This window comes from Trichechus manatus, unplaced genomic scaffold, assembly GCF_000243295.1.
Source record: "Trichechus manatus latirostris isolate Lorelei unplaced genomic scaffold, TriManLat1.0 scaffold00012, whole genome shotgun sequence".
NCBI lineage: Eukaryota > Metazoa > Chordata > Mammalia > Sirenia > Trichechidae > Trichechus > Trichechus manatus.
Genome location: NW_004443948.1, coordinates 16406193 through 16420828, shown reverse-complemented (window position 1 = coordinate 16420828; position 14636 = coordinate 16406193). Strand labels below are relative to the sequence as shown.

At 37.1% G+C, this 14636-nt stretch overlaps 1 protein-coding gene across 2 annotated transcripts; it reads left to right on the top strand.

The window, feature by feature from the left end:
• The first annotated feature begins 214 nt into the window (after positions 1–214).
• On the top strand, positions 215–14636 carry HSPA13 (heat shock protein family A (Hsp70) member 13). Of its 2 annotated transcripts, none has more exons than XM_023726639.1 (5): positions 215–279; positions 5508–5848; positions 9121–9334; positions 11743–11817; positions 12742–14636. In XM_023726639.1, exons 1-5 carry the CDS (start codon positions 255–257, stop codon positions 13407–13409), a joined length of 1323 nt encoding a protein of 440 aa, XP_023582407.1. In that variant the 5' UTR covers positions 215–254; the 3' UTR covers positions 13410–14636. The 2 variants fall into 2 exon arrangements, with proteins under 2 accessions (XP_023582407.1, XP_004371400.1); XM_004371343.2 differs by having other exon boundaries at positions 11650–11817.

The following is a 14636-nucleotide window of genomic DNA, read 5'->3' as shown; positions in this document are numbered from 1 at the left end:
CACCTCAGCCTGATTGGTTGGGTAGTCGGCGCGTGAGAAGGCGGCTCAGTCGTCACTGGCAGCAGTTGAATGGAGACTCTCTGCCCCACGGCCTCACGGTAGTTGAAGTCTGTCCTCTAGTCTGAGCCGTAGCTTCTCCGTCTGCTTCAGAGCAAGCGGACAACATTTCCCACGAGCCAGCAGGGCGGCTGGCGGCGTGGGGGCGGAGCCTCACGTCTGGTACAGTCATCCCAAGCCTCTTCGGTGGGACTGTGATGGCCGGAGAGATGACGATCTTAGGTCAGTGACTTGGGGGGTCCCTGTCGTTATTGCGCACACCAGGGCGGTCTGGGGCCACCAGAGTGGGTGGGGGTGGTTGTCGTACTTCCTGAATCCAGCTGGCGCAGCAGAAGGATGCCAGAAAGGTGACTTCGAGGCAGTTTTTGGCTGTTCACGGAGGTGGGGAGCGGGGGCGCCCCTAGGAGAGCCCGGGCTGATTCGGGCCCAAGTAGGGCCGGGGGCGACCAGCTGCGTACATCCCGGGAACATCGGGCCTTGGGAAGCGTATTTCCCCAGAGAACATCGGTTTTGAATTGCTGTCTGAATTGGGGCCTTGGGAGGCTGCAAGAACATGCAGCTCCAGGACCCCTTTGTGGAGGAGGGGGTAGGAGCAGTACGAGCACTCTGAGCTGCAGACTTTGGAATGCTGGATTAGGAGGGATCCAGACCCCTTTAATGTATAGCCGGTGATCTTTCCACCAAACCAGGCTGGGAAATACCCTCCCTGGCTGAGAAGGTGAAGAAATGCTTCTGAAATTTTGATCTCGGCAGAGGAATAAGAAAGTGGGGTTGGCACTGGGTTTCTTTTCTTTGAGTGGTGTGTTGATGAGGATGAGCTGCTAACTGGAAACAGACTCATGCAAATTGTTGATGTTTGGGTTGTATGTAACATGATTGGACACAGGTGTATAGCACAGGCCCCTGAAACCAAATAAGAGATCAATTGGAACGTTAAAGTGGCCTCTTTTCTTCATCACTTTATGTTTGCATTATGCAGGGTGTTTGTTTATATCCATTGTATTTCTTCAGCTAATATTTGTTGGGTCCTTAGGTGTCACAAACAGTTTGCGCTGGACTGCTAACTTAAAGGTTGGCAGTTTGAACCCTCCTATCGGTAGTACAGAAGACAAAGTCTGGCAGTCTACTACCGTTAAAATTACAGCCACAAAAACTCTATGGAACAGTTCTACCCTGTAACACATGGAGTCATCATGAGTCGGAGTTGACTTAACAGCAGCTAAAAACATTTGTTGATCATCTCCTATTTGCTAGGGACACTTCCTGGGCAGGGGATATACCAGTGTACAAGCCTGGCTTCAAGGAGCTTGCATTCATGTTGTCATTTGAATTACTCATTTATGCTTCTCCTCACATAAATATTACCTCTGCAAGGACTATGCCCTTAATTCATGTTTAAATACATAAAAAGTTAACTGTGTTCTGTTTTGAAGTAAAAGTATAATTCCTAAGCAACTTTCAAAAGCATTTTATCAGTATATCCATTTTATCCTTTTGAAGGACAAGGAGATATGGGGATAAAGTTTTAGCCTTACGATAACAAAGTTTTTGCTGTGAGAATTTTAATAATGGAGTTTCTTTCTTTCTTTATTTTTAATTGTGGTAAAAAGATACAGGCATACCTCGGAGATACTGCGTGTTTGGTTCCAGACCATTGCAATAAAGCTAATGTCGCAATAAAGCGAGTCACACAAATTTTTTGGATTCCCAGTGCATATTAAAGTTATGTTTACACTATAGTCTATTAGGAGCCCTGGTGGTGCAGCGGTTAAGGCTTAGCTGCTAACCAAAAGGTCAGCAGTTCGAATCTACAAAATGCTCCTTAGAAGCCCTATGGGGCAGTTCTACTCTGTCGTACAGGGTCACTATGAGTTAGAATCAACTTGATGGCAATGGGTTTGGTTTTTTGGTTTGGTAGTCTGTTAAGTGTGCAATAACATGTCTAAAAAACAATGTATGTACCTTAATTAAAAAACACTTTATTGCTAAAAAATGCTAACCATCATCTGAGCCTTCACTGACTCATAATCTTTTTGCTGGTGGAAGGTCTTGCTTCATTGTTGGTGGCTGCTGACTAATCAGGGTGGTGGTTGTTGAAGGTTGAGGTGGCTGTGGCAATTTCTTAAAACTAAAAAACAATGAAGTTTGCCACATCGTTTGATTCTTCCTTTCACGAAAGATTTCTCTGTAGCATGCAATGCTGTTTGATAGCATTTTACCCACAGTAGAACTTCTTTCAGAGTTGGAGTCCATCCTCTCAAACCTTGCCACTGCTTTATCAACTAAGTTTATGTAATATTCTAAATCCTTTGTTGTCATTTCATCAGTGTTCACAGCATCTTCACCAGGAGTAGATTCCATCTGAAGAAACTACTTTCTTTTTATATCCATAAGAAGCAACTCCTCATCCATTAAATTTTTATCCTGAGATTGTAGCAATTCAGTCACATCTTCAGGCTCTGCTTGTAATTCTAGTTCTCTTGCTATTTCCACCACGTCTGCAGTTACTTCCTCCACTGAAATCTTGAACCCCTCAAAGTCATTTCTGATGGTTGGAATCAACTTCTTCCAAACTCCTGTGAATGTTGATATTTTGACCTCTTCCCATGAATTCCAGATTTTCTTAATGGCATCTAGAATGGTGGATCCTTTCCATAAGCTTCTTAATTTACTTTGCCCAGATCCATCAGAAGAATTATTATCTATGGCAGCTATAGCCTTACAAAATATATTTCTAAATAATAAGATCTGAAAGTTAAAATTACTCCTTGATCTATGGGCTGCAGAATGTTGTGTCAACTGGCATGAAAACAACATTAATCTCTTTGTACATCTCCATCAGAGCTCTTGGGTGACCAGGTGCATTGTCAGTGAGCAGTAATATTTTGAAAGGAATCTTTTTCTGAGCAGTAGGTCTCAACAGTGGGCTTCAAATATTTAGTACACCATGTTGTAAACAGATGTGCTGTCATCCAGGCTTTGTTGTTCCATTTATAGAGCATAGGCAGAGCAGATTTAGCATAATTCTTAAGGGCTCTAGGATGTTCCAATGATAGATGAACACTGGCTTCATCTTAAAGTCACCAGCTGCAGTAACCCGTAACATGAGAGTCAGCCTGTCCTTTGAAGCTTTGAAGCAAGGCATTGATTCTCTCTAGCTATGAAAGTCCTAGATGGCATCTTCTTCCAATTTAAGACTGTTTCATCGACATTGAAACTCTGGTGTTTAGTGTAGCCACCTTCATCAGTTAGCTAGATCTGGATAACTTGCTGCAGCTTCTACATCAGCACTTGCTGCTTCACCTTGCACTTTTATGTTATGGAGGCAGCTTTATTTCTTAAATCTCGTGAACCAACCTCTGCTAGCTTCAAACTTTTCTTCTATACCTTCCTCACCTCTCTCAGCCTTCACAGAATTGAAGAGAATTAGGGCCTTGCTCTGGATTAGGCTTTGGCTTACGGGAATGTTGTGCATGGTTTGACCTTCCATCCAGACCACTAAAAGTTTTCTCCATATCAGCAATAAGGCCGTTTTGTTTTCTTACCATTCGTGTGGTCACGGGAGTATCACTTTTAATTTCCTTCAAGAACTTTTTCTTTGCATTCACAACTTGGCTAACTGGCACAAGAGGCCTAGCTTTCGGCCTATCTCAGCTTTCGACACGCCTTCCTCACTAAGCTTAATCATTTCTAGCTTTTGATTTAAAATGAGTGATGTGCGACTCATCTTTTCCCTTGAACACTTATAGGCCATTATAGGGTTGTTAATTGGCCTAATTTCAATATTGTCACATCTCAGGGAATAGGAAGTTGTGAGGAGAGGGAGAGAGACAGAGGACTGGCCAGCTGACGGAGCAGTCAGAACACATGCAACATTTATCAGTTGAGTTTGACATCTTATGTGGGTGTGGTTCATGGTGCCCCCAAATGATTACAATAGTAACATCAAAGATCACAGATCACCATAACGGATATAATAATGAAAAAGTTTGAAGTATTGCGAGAATTACCAAAATGTGACACAGGCATGAAGTGAGCATATGCTGTTAGAAAAATGTCACCAATAGACTTACTTGATGCTTGGTTGCCACAAACCTTCAGTTTGTGAAAAAAAAATGCAGTACCTATGAAGCGCAGTAAAGCGAAATGCAATAAAACAAGACATGCCTGTGTATAACAAAACATTTGTCAATTCAACAATTTTTACAAGTAAAATTCAGTGACAATATGTTCATCATGCTGTGCAACCATTACCACTGTCCTTTTCCAAATCATTCTGCCACCATTAAGAGAAATTCAGTGTCCTTTAAGCAATGACTTCCCCTTTTCCCCTCCCTCCTATCCCTGATAACCACTAATAAAATTTGGTCTCTATACATTTGCCTATGTCATATAAGTGGGATCATATAGTATTTGTCCTGAAGTTTCTTTTTTTTTATTTTTTTATTTTCATTGTTGAAAATGTACACAGCAAAACATACACTAATTCAACAATTTCTAAATGTACAATTCAGTGACATTGATTATATTGAAGTTATGTAGCCATTCTCACCCTCCTTGTCAGAATTATTCCTCCACCATGAACATGAACTCACTGTCCCCTAAGTTTTTTCTCTGCTCTTTCAAGTTGCTGTTGTCAATTTGAGCCCCTATAGATAGTTCATTAAAAGAACAAATTCTCAAGGCAGACATTCTTTACTTATGAAGCTAACCTATTGTTTGGTTTAAAGAAGACTTCAGGGGATATTTTTGGTTTAAGGTTTAAAGATTGTCTCAAGGTGATCATTTTGGGAATTCATCCAACCTCTAGGGCTCCAGAAAGCCTGGGTTCCGTGACAATTTGAAGTTCTGTTCTGTATTTTCTCCCTTTTGATCAAAGATTCTATAGAAGAATTCTATATATTATTATCTATCTATTATATATATTCTATATATATAAGAATATATATATATTCTTCTATAGAATCTTTGATCTAAATGTTCAGTAATGGTAGCCAGGCACCATCCAGCTCTCATGGCACTGGAGGCAGTTGTTCGTGGAGGTAATTATTGGAGTTTTTTTTTAAATAGTGAAACTAAAGCTATTTATAGTTACTTATGAAACTGTAAAATCTATGTATCAATTGATCAAGAACTTCATCAGCAGAGTTATTATTGATGTTTTCACTTTGTATTTCCTTATTCACCCATAAGTGAACTACATAAATACACAGCCATTGGATTTTTTGTTGTTATTGTTGTTGCTTTGTTTTAATTGTATTATAACCAGTTTACATTATGAAAAACTTGATTTGTGAGAGAAGTGCTGTCATTAGTCCTACAGAAGAACATGATTTGGAGTTTGTATCTTTAATCTTTTTTCAAAGACTGGTATTAAAAGGACTTTGCTATAGTAATTTAACATTGTATTAGGTTGATAAAATATATCTTCTCATTTGCCTATATTTCAGGATCAGCTGTTTTGACTCTCCTGTTGGCTGGCTATTTGGCACAACAGTATTTGCCCTTGCCTACTCCTAAGGTGATTGGCATTGATCTTGGTACAACCTACTGTTCTGTGGGAGTGTTTTTTCCTGGCACAGGAAAAGTGAAGGTCATTCCAGATGAAAATGGGCATATCAGCATACCCAGCATGGTATCCTTTACTGACAACGATGTATATGTGGGGTATGAAAGCTTAGAGCTGGCAGATTCAAATCCTCAGAACACAATATATGATGCCAAAAGATTCATTGGCAAGATTTTTACCCCAGAAGAGCTGGAGGCTGAAATTGGCAGATACCCATTTAAGGTAAGTGATTAATCTAAAATTGATTTTAATTTTAGTCCAGCATACTGTTTCAGATGATGCTTCTACTTCAACTGACTTAATTTACATAGCAGTTATATTTTCACAGGAGCATTGATGGCGCAGTGGTTAAGCACTCGGTTACTAACTGAAAGGTTGGCAGTTCGAACTCACCAGCCGCTCCGTGGCAGAAAGATGTGGCAGTCTGCTTCTGTAAAGATTTACAGCTTTGGAAACGCTATGGGACAATTCTACTCTGTCCTATAGGGTCACTATGAGTCGGAATCAACTCGACAGCAATGGGTTTTTTGTATTTTCACAAATAATAAGAAATCCCACACTTCCAGAGTGAATTAAATCAGTGGTTCCACAGTGCTCTCAAGGATTTAGGTCCTTACCATATTCTTGCTGTACTATCCCCAGCATGTCTTCTTAGCTCTTTAAAATGGCAGCAGGCTGGCTGTTAAAGCCACTCTATGGGAGAAAGATACAGCCTTGGAAACCCTGTGGGGCTTGGAAAACTGATGGCAATGAGTTTGGCTTGGTTTGATGTGTGTATGTGTGTGTGTGTATACAAATATATATATATGTATAAAATCTCCGAAGAAACCAAACCAAAGCCACTGTCATCGAGTGGATTCCGACTCACAGCGACCCTACACGACAGAGTAGAACTGCCCCATAGGGTTTCCAAGACCGCAGATCTTGACAGAAGCAGATTGCCACATCTTTCTCCCACAGAACGGAGTGGCTGGTGAGTTCAAACCACTGACCTTTCAATTAGCAGCTGAGCACTTAACCACTGAGCATTTAACCACTGTGCCTCCAGGGCTGCTGGATGTATATGTATATACATATATATCTACATCCAGCCCTGATATACTGCTTTGAAACTCAACAGTATGTCATGGACAATGGTAGATTCACATCATCATTTTTAATGGCTATTTTGAACAACTATTCCATCATTTAATTGACTAGTTCTTTTTATGTACATTTCATTTTTTCTGGTTTTCCACTAATGTTGAAGCTTTAGCAAATGTCCTGACTCACATATCTTTGTACAGTTCTGTGATAATTTTCTAAACTTGAATTCTAGAAGTTGAATAGATAGGTCAAAGGTATGCTTTTTTTTTGCCAAATTGTGTTCTGGAAAAGTTACGCACTCTTAACCACTGCTTTTTAGAGTGTGTATATCTCTACTAGATCCCTGGGTGGCGCAAATGGTTTGCACTTGGCTAGTAACCGAAAGGTTGGTGGTTCAAACCCACCTAATGGTGCCATGGAAGAAAGGCCTGGCAATCTGCTTCCATAAAGATTATAGTCAAGAAAACCCTATAGAGCGCAGTTGTAACACATGGGGTTACCGTGAGTCCAAATCAATTCGACAACAACGGGTTTGGTTTTTTGGTTTGGTATGTCTGCTAGTTATTATTAATTTGTATATTAACCTTTTAATTTTCTTTGGTGATCCATTTCTTGTCCTTCTCCCTATTTTCTTTTGGCGTATTTTCTCTTCTGTAAGGAGCCCTAGTGGTACTATGGTTAAGCACTTGTCAGCTAACTAAAAGGTGGGCCGTTAGAACCCACCGAGCCAATCTCCAGGAGAAAGACCTAGTGAGCTCCTTCTTCTGTAAAGATTACAGCCAAGAAAACCCAATGGAGCAGTTCTACTGTGTCACATGGGGTCTCTATGAGTCAGAGTCGACTTGACAGCACACAACAACATCTCTGACGGCTATAAAATACCTTTGTCATGTTTTCAGTATTTTTCCTTAGCTTTTTTGTTCGTTTGTTTTACTGATAATATGTGATTTTGTTTTTGAGCTCTCAGAGTTTTAAATTTTTGTGTGATGAAATCATCTCTCAAAACTTTTTTAAATGACTTTGGATTTTTTTACTAAGCTTATGATCACCTTTGCCATCCTATCTGCTTGTGTTTTTTTTTTCTCTCTAAATACTTTTATGTGAGTATTTGTTGATTTGGGTTTTCCTGGTTTTTTGTTTGTTTGCTTTCTTTTAAAACATTTAAATCTTTAATCTATGAAGGTTCTAAATAATTGGTCTTAAAATAGTTTTATTAGTCTGCTTATTGAGTAATCTACCCACTAAAATTCTCAACAATTATATCTGTTTTTCAAAGAATAAAAAATTGCTACATTTCTTAGTTTATTCCTTTGTTAACTTCCTTATTAGAATTCTTTACTGATTTATAATCTTTCTTGCTTAATGATAAAATCATCTAAAGCTGTAAATTTTCTCTAATTATAGCTTTGGTTACATCACTTAAGCTTTGATTTTATAGTGTTGTTTTTGTTGTTTTCTAAATAGTATGTAATTGTGTTTTCAATTACTTACTGAGCCTAGAGGTATATTAAGTTTTATTGTTTTTTTTTAAGTTTCTAAATATATAATTTTCCGTTGTTTCTGTTTCACGTGGACTTCAGCGGTACTAATGCCTGTGGGCCTTATTTTAGTGTCTGCAGCTTGTTTTTGTTTTCCCCAGATAGGTGAAATAATTTTTGTAAAGTCTGGTTTTCTTGATTGAAACCTATTTATGAGGTCTAGAATGACTAGATGAAAATTCTTGTAATTTCTTAAAACCAACTAATCCTGTTTACTATCGATATTATTACAATCTTTTGGTGAAACTAGGGTAGCATGTTTTAGAATTAATCCATCTCTTTAAACATGCACCCATTCTAGTAGGGATAAAGGGCTAATACACAATACATATTTCCACAGAAACAAGAATGGAAGTAAGTGGTATTTGATAGATAAGAACATAATGAAAAAAAAAATTTTCTCAGGTTTCTATTACTTTTGGAAAGAAGCTAATAAAAAAGAAAATGAGCAGATCTTGAGATAGACACATGACTTAGCAGCTTATTTCTTATATTTCATCATTCATTCATTCATTCATTATATGAGAATCTTCTGTGTTCCAGTCATAAGCTTGGTGATAAATTTTACTGTTCTGCTCTTGTTGAAAACTATAATGTGGGTTGATGTTATGCACTTTAAAGTATAACATTTATTAAGTTCTGATCTTGGTAAATGTACTGGATGGATTACAAACGAATTTTATGACCTTGTAAAGATAAGGGTAAATTTTAATTGAATACGTCCATTCTGTATGGATGTATGTGTGTAAGTACGTGTGTGTATCTGTTTATGTATGCGTTGTGTGTATTTGTATATGTTTATGTGTGTGTATACACACACACTTTTATATTTTTTTGTTTGTTTGTTTGTTTTGCCACTTCTGTTCACAGGTTTTAAACAAAAATGGAATGGTTGAGTTTTCTGTGACAAGTAATGAGACCATCACCGTCTCCCCAGAGTATGTTGGCTCTCGACTGTTGTTGAAGTTAAAGCAAATGGCAGAGGAATATCTTGGCATGGCAGTTGCCAATGCTGTCATTTCTGTACCAGCAGAATTTGATCTAAAACAGAGAAATTCAACAATTGAAGCCGCTAACCTTGCAGGTAGTAACACCCTTGCCCGTGTTGCATTTTTCTCAAAATTTTATTCGGTTGAAAATCTAGTAAGGGATATCACATTGCGTGTCACCTAACTATAGGCAAATAAACTGTATGGGAAGTAAATTAGATGGATTTTGATACAGGCTTGCAAATGATGATTTTGAAGGCACTGTAACACAATGGAAAATGTGTATATTGCAACAACCACCAATCACATATTAAGTAGGCATGTGGATAAAGGCTGAGAGAACATGGTCATGTGTTAGTGATAGGACATTTCTTTCTTCTTAACTTTCTTTACTTTTAAGATGAATATAATGTTTAAAAAAATCTGAAGTGGGGAGAACTCATTTAACATCGTTTAACGGATATATAAAATTTCTGCTCGTGGGAAACAGGAAATAAACATAGAAGACAAGTGTATTGCAAGATTTCTCACCCTCAGCATTATTGATATTTTGGGCTGGGTAATTTTTTGTTGTGGGGGACTGTCCTGTGTACTACAGAATGTTCAGCAGCATTACTGGCCTCTCCCAGTAGCACCTTGTCCCCAAGTGGTAACAATCAAAAATGTCTCCACACATTGCAAAATGTCCCCTAGAGGCCATAAGCACCCCTTGTTAAGAACCAGTGATATAGTGCATGTGAGAAAGTAACATGCTGTGAGAAGAAAAAGAGTAAAGAGGCAGGATTGCTTGTGGTAATTAGAGGTTTGCAAGTTTTAAATAGGATGTCCAGGTAGGACTTACTGAGAGAATGACATTTAAGCAGATTTGAAGCAAGTGAGGGAGCTAACCATGCAGCTATATGGAAGAAGTGCAACAGCCATAAAAAGAGAATATGCTGGTAGCTACAAGGATAGAAAGGAGGCCAGTGTGGCTGATGCAGAGTGAATAATGATGTCAGAGTGCTAAGGGGAGGAGTATTACGGTCTTTGGATAAATTCCCCCTGAATTTATCCAAACATAATGCCTTATTGCTTTCCAGACCACTCATTAAGTGTGGCAGTGAGTTTAATGCAGGGATTTTGCTCAAGGAACCAGTCAAAGAACTCACGCTTCCAGAAATCATCGGTAGATAGCACTGTATACAATGGAGAACAATTTCTAGGGAAAATAGGTTATTAGACATAGAGCATATAACAGGACGTTGTGATGTTTCAATGCTGTTAAAAAATTCTTCAGTGGTAAATTGCAGGTGATAGTATTAGTTGTGATTTTTTTCACTGAATGTAGTAGTTTTCCACTAGGTTGGCATGTTTCTCATCCTCTGTTTTAATTCTGTTTGATTGATTGAGGACTCTTGTAATTCTAGTATATAAAGTAGTGTGAAGTATCATCTATTATGTATTTAAATATTTATTTAAATCGAATGATCCAAAAAGCTGTGGTTCTTTATAAATCTGTTTTGCTCTTTTAGTTGACATTCTCCAGTGAATGCTTTCAGAGATGTGTTTGGAAAAACAAACAAACCCCAAAAACTGACCTTTGCTTACACATTTACCATTTAACATTATCTTCAAAATCAGATTTGCTGTACATTTCACATTTGCATTTGAGCATCTTGTATTTTAAGTACTTTTTAAGAGTATCATTGTGCCTATTGGAGCGTCTCACCTAGATTTTTCTTTTTATAAGCATTTCTGTGTATTCATCCATTTCTTATTTTTATCCAAAAGATGTTTTTAAAAGCATAATACCAAATTTTTATGCAAATAACATGCATCTTCTGTGTTTGTTTGCCTGCTGCTTCTTCCACCTGGGAGGTATCTTCATAAGCGCCACTATGCCAATTTTTTTTTCTTTTTTTAACATATTGCTGTAAAAAAATTAACCTAGTGCGTTTACAAAAATACCTTGCATGGGGGAGGGAGCAATTGGCAAACAAACTTAGAAGGTGTGCATTATTTGTTTAAAAATATGGTAAGCTTATTCCACTTCCATGGCAATTAATTATAGTACAGAGTGATTAAAGTTTTATTGCTTATTTAGTCCCAAGTAGAATATGAAAATTAGAAAAAGCTGAGAGATTTTTAAAATTAAGTATTAATAAAGAATAGAGTGGCATGTTTCAGTGAACTTTGGCCTGTATTTCTTTATATTGTAATCTTCTGTTAGAATAATTTTAGTGATATCCTTTAAAAGAACCTATATTTATCCTTCCCTTTTCATTATTTTTATTGGGTTTGTGACTGTCCCCATTATTACTAAGTAGAGTTCATGCCATGGAAGATATTAGCATGCTGTAGGGTTGAGTGGAAAGGAATTTTTTCATAGTGTCTTCTTATGAGTTGCTCTTCCTTTCAACCAATCTTACAGGACTGAAGATCTTGAGAGTAATAAATGAACCCACAGCGGCTGCTATGGCCTATGGTCTCCACAAAGTTGACGTCTTTCATGTCTTGGTCATAGATTTGGGCGGAGGAACTCTAGATGTGTCATTACTGAATAAACAAGGAGGAATGTTTCTAACCCGAGCAATGTCTGGTAAGAAAACTATAAGGAAAGTTGAAAGGGTTCAGCAATGCTTTCTTTAACATGTCTAATGTGTGTACCATGTTCATTTTTTTCCTCCCAGAATTCTTCGACTTCATTTTGGTAATATTCTGTATATCCAATTTTATGCCACCATTTATATATATTTACAGCAAAAAGTTAAGTTTCGAAAATGACTGGGCATCCTGTAAATTAAATGTTCTACCAGGTGTAGCAGTTGAGCCAAAAGATCTGTTCATGCATATGGCAAAGAGAGCAGAAGGAAAGAAAAATCCCTTTAAAGTGAAAGATGCTCAGTTTATTTCATTTGATAATCTGTCTTACACAATTGAAAATGGATATCTTTTAAAAATCTAATAATAGTGTTCTCTAGAAAATGATAGGATTTTGCATTCTAGATCTTTTGTATAGTTTTTTTTTTTTTTTTTGGTAAAGAAGTTAAGCTTATCTGAAAAGTTGAACTGTAAGTTATAGGTGGTCTAACCTCTGCAATTTTCATTTTTCTTAACTGGACTCTTCGGAACCAAGTTCGGTGCTGGAGATGTACACCGCATTACTCTTTAAAGTTATTTTTTCTACTTCTCAGCTGTTAATCATACAAGCGAAGAATAACAACATAATGTTAAAATGCCTACTTGTAATTTTTAATTATATGAACTTTCTTCTGTTGAGAATAATGACTTTTAGTGTTTTTGAATTGCTACTTAAAAGCCAATTGTGTTCTTAGTCTGTATTTTCTGAAAAATTATTTGATAAAAGATAGTTTTTTTTACATAATTTAAAAAATTCTAATGTATATGGACACTATTTTTTAATAGTATGTATTAAGAAGGGATTCATTACTCCCAGAACATCATTTTTCTACGCACACACGTGTATGCATAAATATAATATAAATGTTTATTTTTAACCTAGGAAACAATAAACTTGGAGGACAGGACTTCAATCAGAGATTGCTTCAGTACTTATATACACAGATCTATCAAACGTATGGCTTCCTCCCCTCTAGGAAAGAGGAGATCCACAGATTAAGACAAGCTGTGGAAATGGTCAAATTAAACCTGACTCTTCATCACTCGGCACAGATGTCAGTATTACTCACGGTGGAGGAAAAGAACAGGAAGGAACCTCAAAGTAGTGACAATGAACTGCCAAAAGACACACTTTCTGCAGCAGATGGTCACCATGTGAACAGTGTGTTTGGAGCTGACCTTTCTGAAAAGAAGAGTGGAGAAAATCAGGTTTTATTTGAAACAGAAATATCACGGAAGCTCTTTGACACCCTTAATGAAGACCTGTTCCAGAAAATACTAGTGCCCATTCAACAAGTATTAAAAGAAGGCCACCTGGAAAAGACTGACATTGATGAGGTGGTTTTGGTTGGGGGCTCTACTCGTATTCCTCGAATCCGCCAAGTCATTCAAGAGTTCTTTGGAAAGGATCCCAACACATCTGTAGACCCTGACCTAGCAGTGGTGACAGGAGTGGCTATCCAAGCAGGAATTGATGGAGGCTCTTGGCCTCTCCAAGTCAGTGCTTTAGAAATTCCCAATAAGCATTTACAGAAAACCAACTTCAACTAAATTATGGAGGTTAGTTATCATTTGTGATCATATTTGATGACCTCTTCCCTTTTATCAGATCACTTCTTCCAGAAGAGAAAGTCTCTGTCTAAAATAATCTTAAAAATTTACATAGAAGGCAACGTTTAGATATCATGAAAATTTTTCTTATTTTGTTTAGGATCGGATGTGACCAGATTAATCCTTATTTGATTTTGGAGAGGTCCCATTCTAACAAGCACTTTCTAAAATGATAGATAAAATTGATGTAGAACTGTCTTACAGGAGCATGGATGGCTATATTTTCTGGATTCTGGAAGTAGATAACCATAAAAACTTAAAATTATATTCTGTAAAATTAAATAGTGCCAATTATAAGATTCTCAGTTCTTACTAAATTGTATTAGCAAGAGCTAGTAATTTATTTATCTGGTTATTACATGTAACTATTAATTTGAACTATACTGGAAAGACAGTGTTGATGTCAAGTATTTGCATTGGCTGGGAGGTAACAGTATTATCAATATAAGCTGCATATCTAATATTCATTAACTGCCATATTGTATAACCAATTTACTTTTCCAAATTCAGTATCCTATTTGTCCTACTCAAGTAATCTTTATTTTCCAGATTTCTTGATTCATTTAAGAGATCAGGCAATTTATTTTCTTTCTAAAGTAGCCACAGGTTTATTCAAATGTTTCAATACCAGATAGTAGAAATGCCCAATTTATATTCTAGTTTGGCTGTCTGCTGAGCTTCATTCTCTATTTGGATTTCCATGATTCTGCCTTGTTAGAATACAATCAGGAATTATTAAATGCATTTTTCCAGTGTGTTAATGTCACAATAAAAGCCATCATTACTGTCTGTAGTTTTGTTATTTAAGATATTGGTAATTAGCTACTGTATTTGTTTTTCTTTTTTGCTTTAGTTTCTTTGTTTATTTTCAGTAAGCAGTGGAGATTTCATCTTGCATTTGAGCTATCGAATGGTACTTGGTTCACCTTTACTGAGATGTCCCCCCATGTTTATTTTTGAATGGGGAAAAGGTACTCAGTTTTAAAAGCCCTGTTATTGTTTCCTGTTGTAATTTGAAAATAATCATATTTGGATTACTTTCAGCCTTAAAGTTAGTGTGTAATTAGAGTAAAAAATGTGCGAATACTGGAAGCAATGTGGAAATCATCTGAAATCTAAACATTTGTAACAGTTTTTTTGTTTCTTTATTTTTAGAAAAAGACACAG

Excerpts from the sequence above, each read along its gene's own strand:
- HSPA13 (XM_004371343.2), top strand. The coding sequence starts at position 255 with ATGGCCGGAGAGATGACGATCTTAG. Across the intron at positions 280-5,507 it reads CGGAGAGATGACGATCTTAG|GATCAGCTGTTTTGACTCTC; the intron begins GTCAGTGACTTG and ends CCTATATTTCAG. Across the intron at positions 11,818-12,741 it reads TCTAACCCGAGCAATGTCTG|GAAACAATAAACTTGGAGGA; the intron begins GTAAGAAAACTA and ends TTTTTAACCTAG.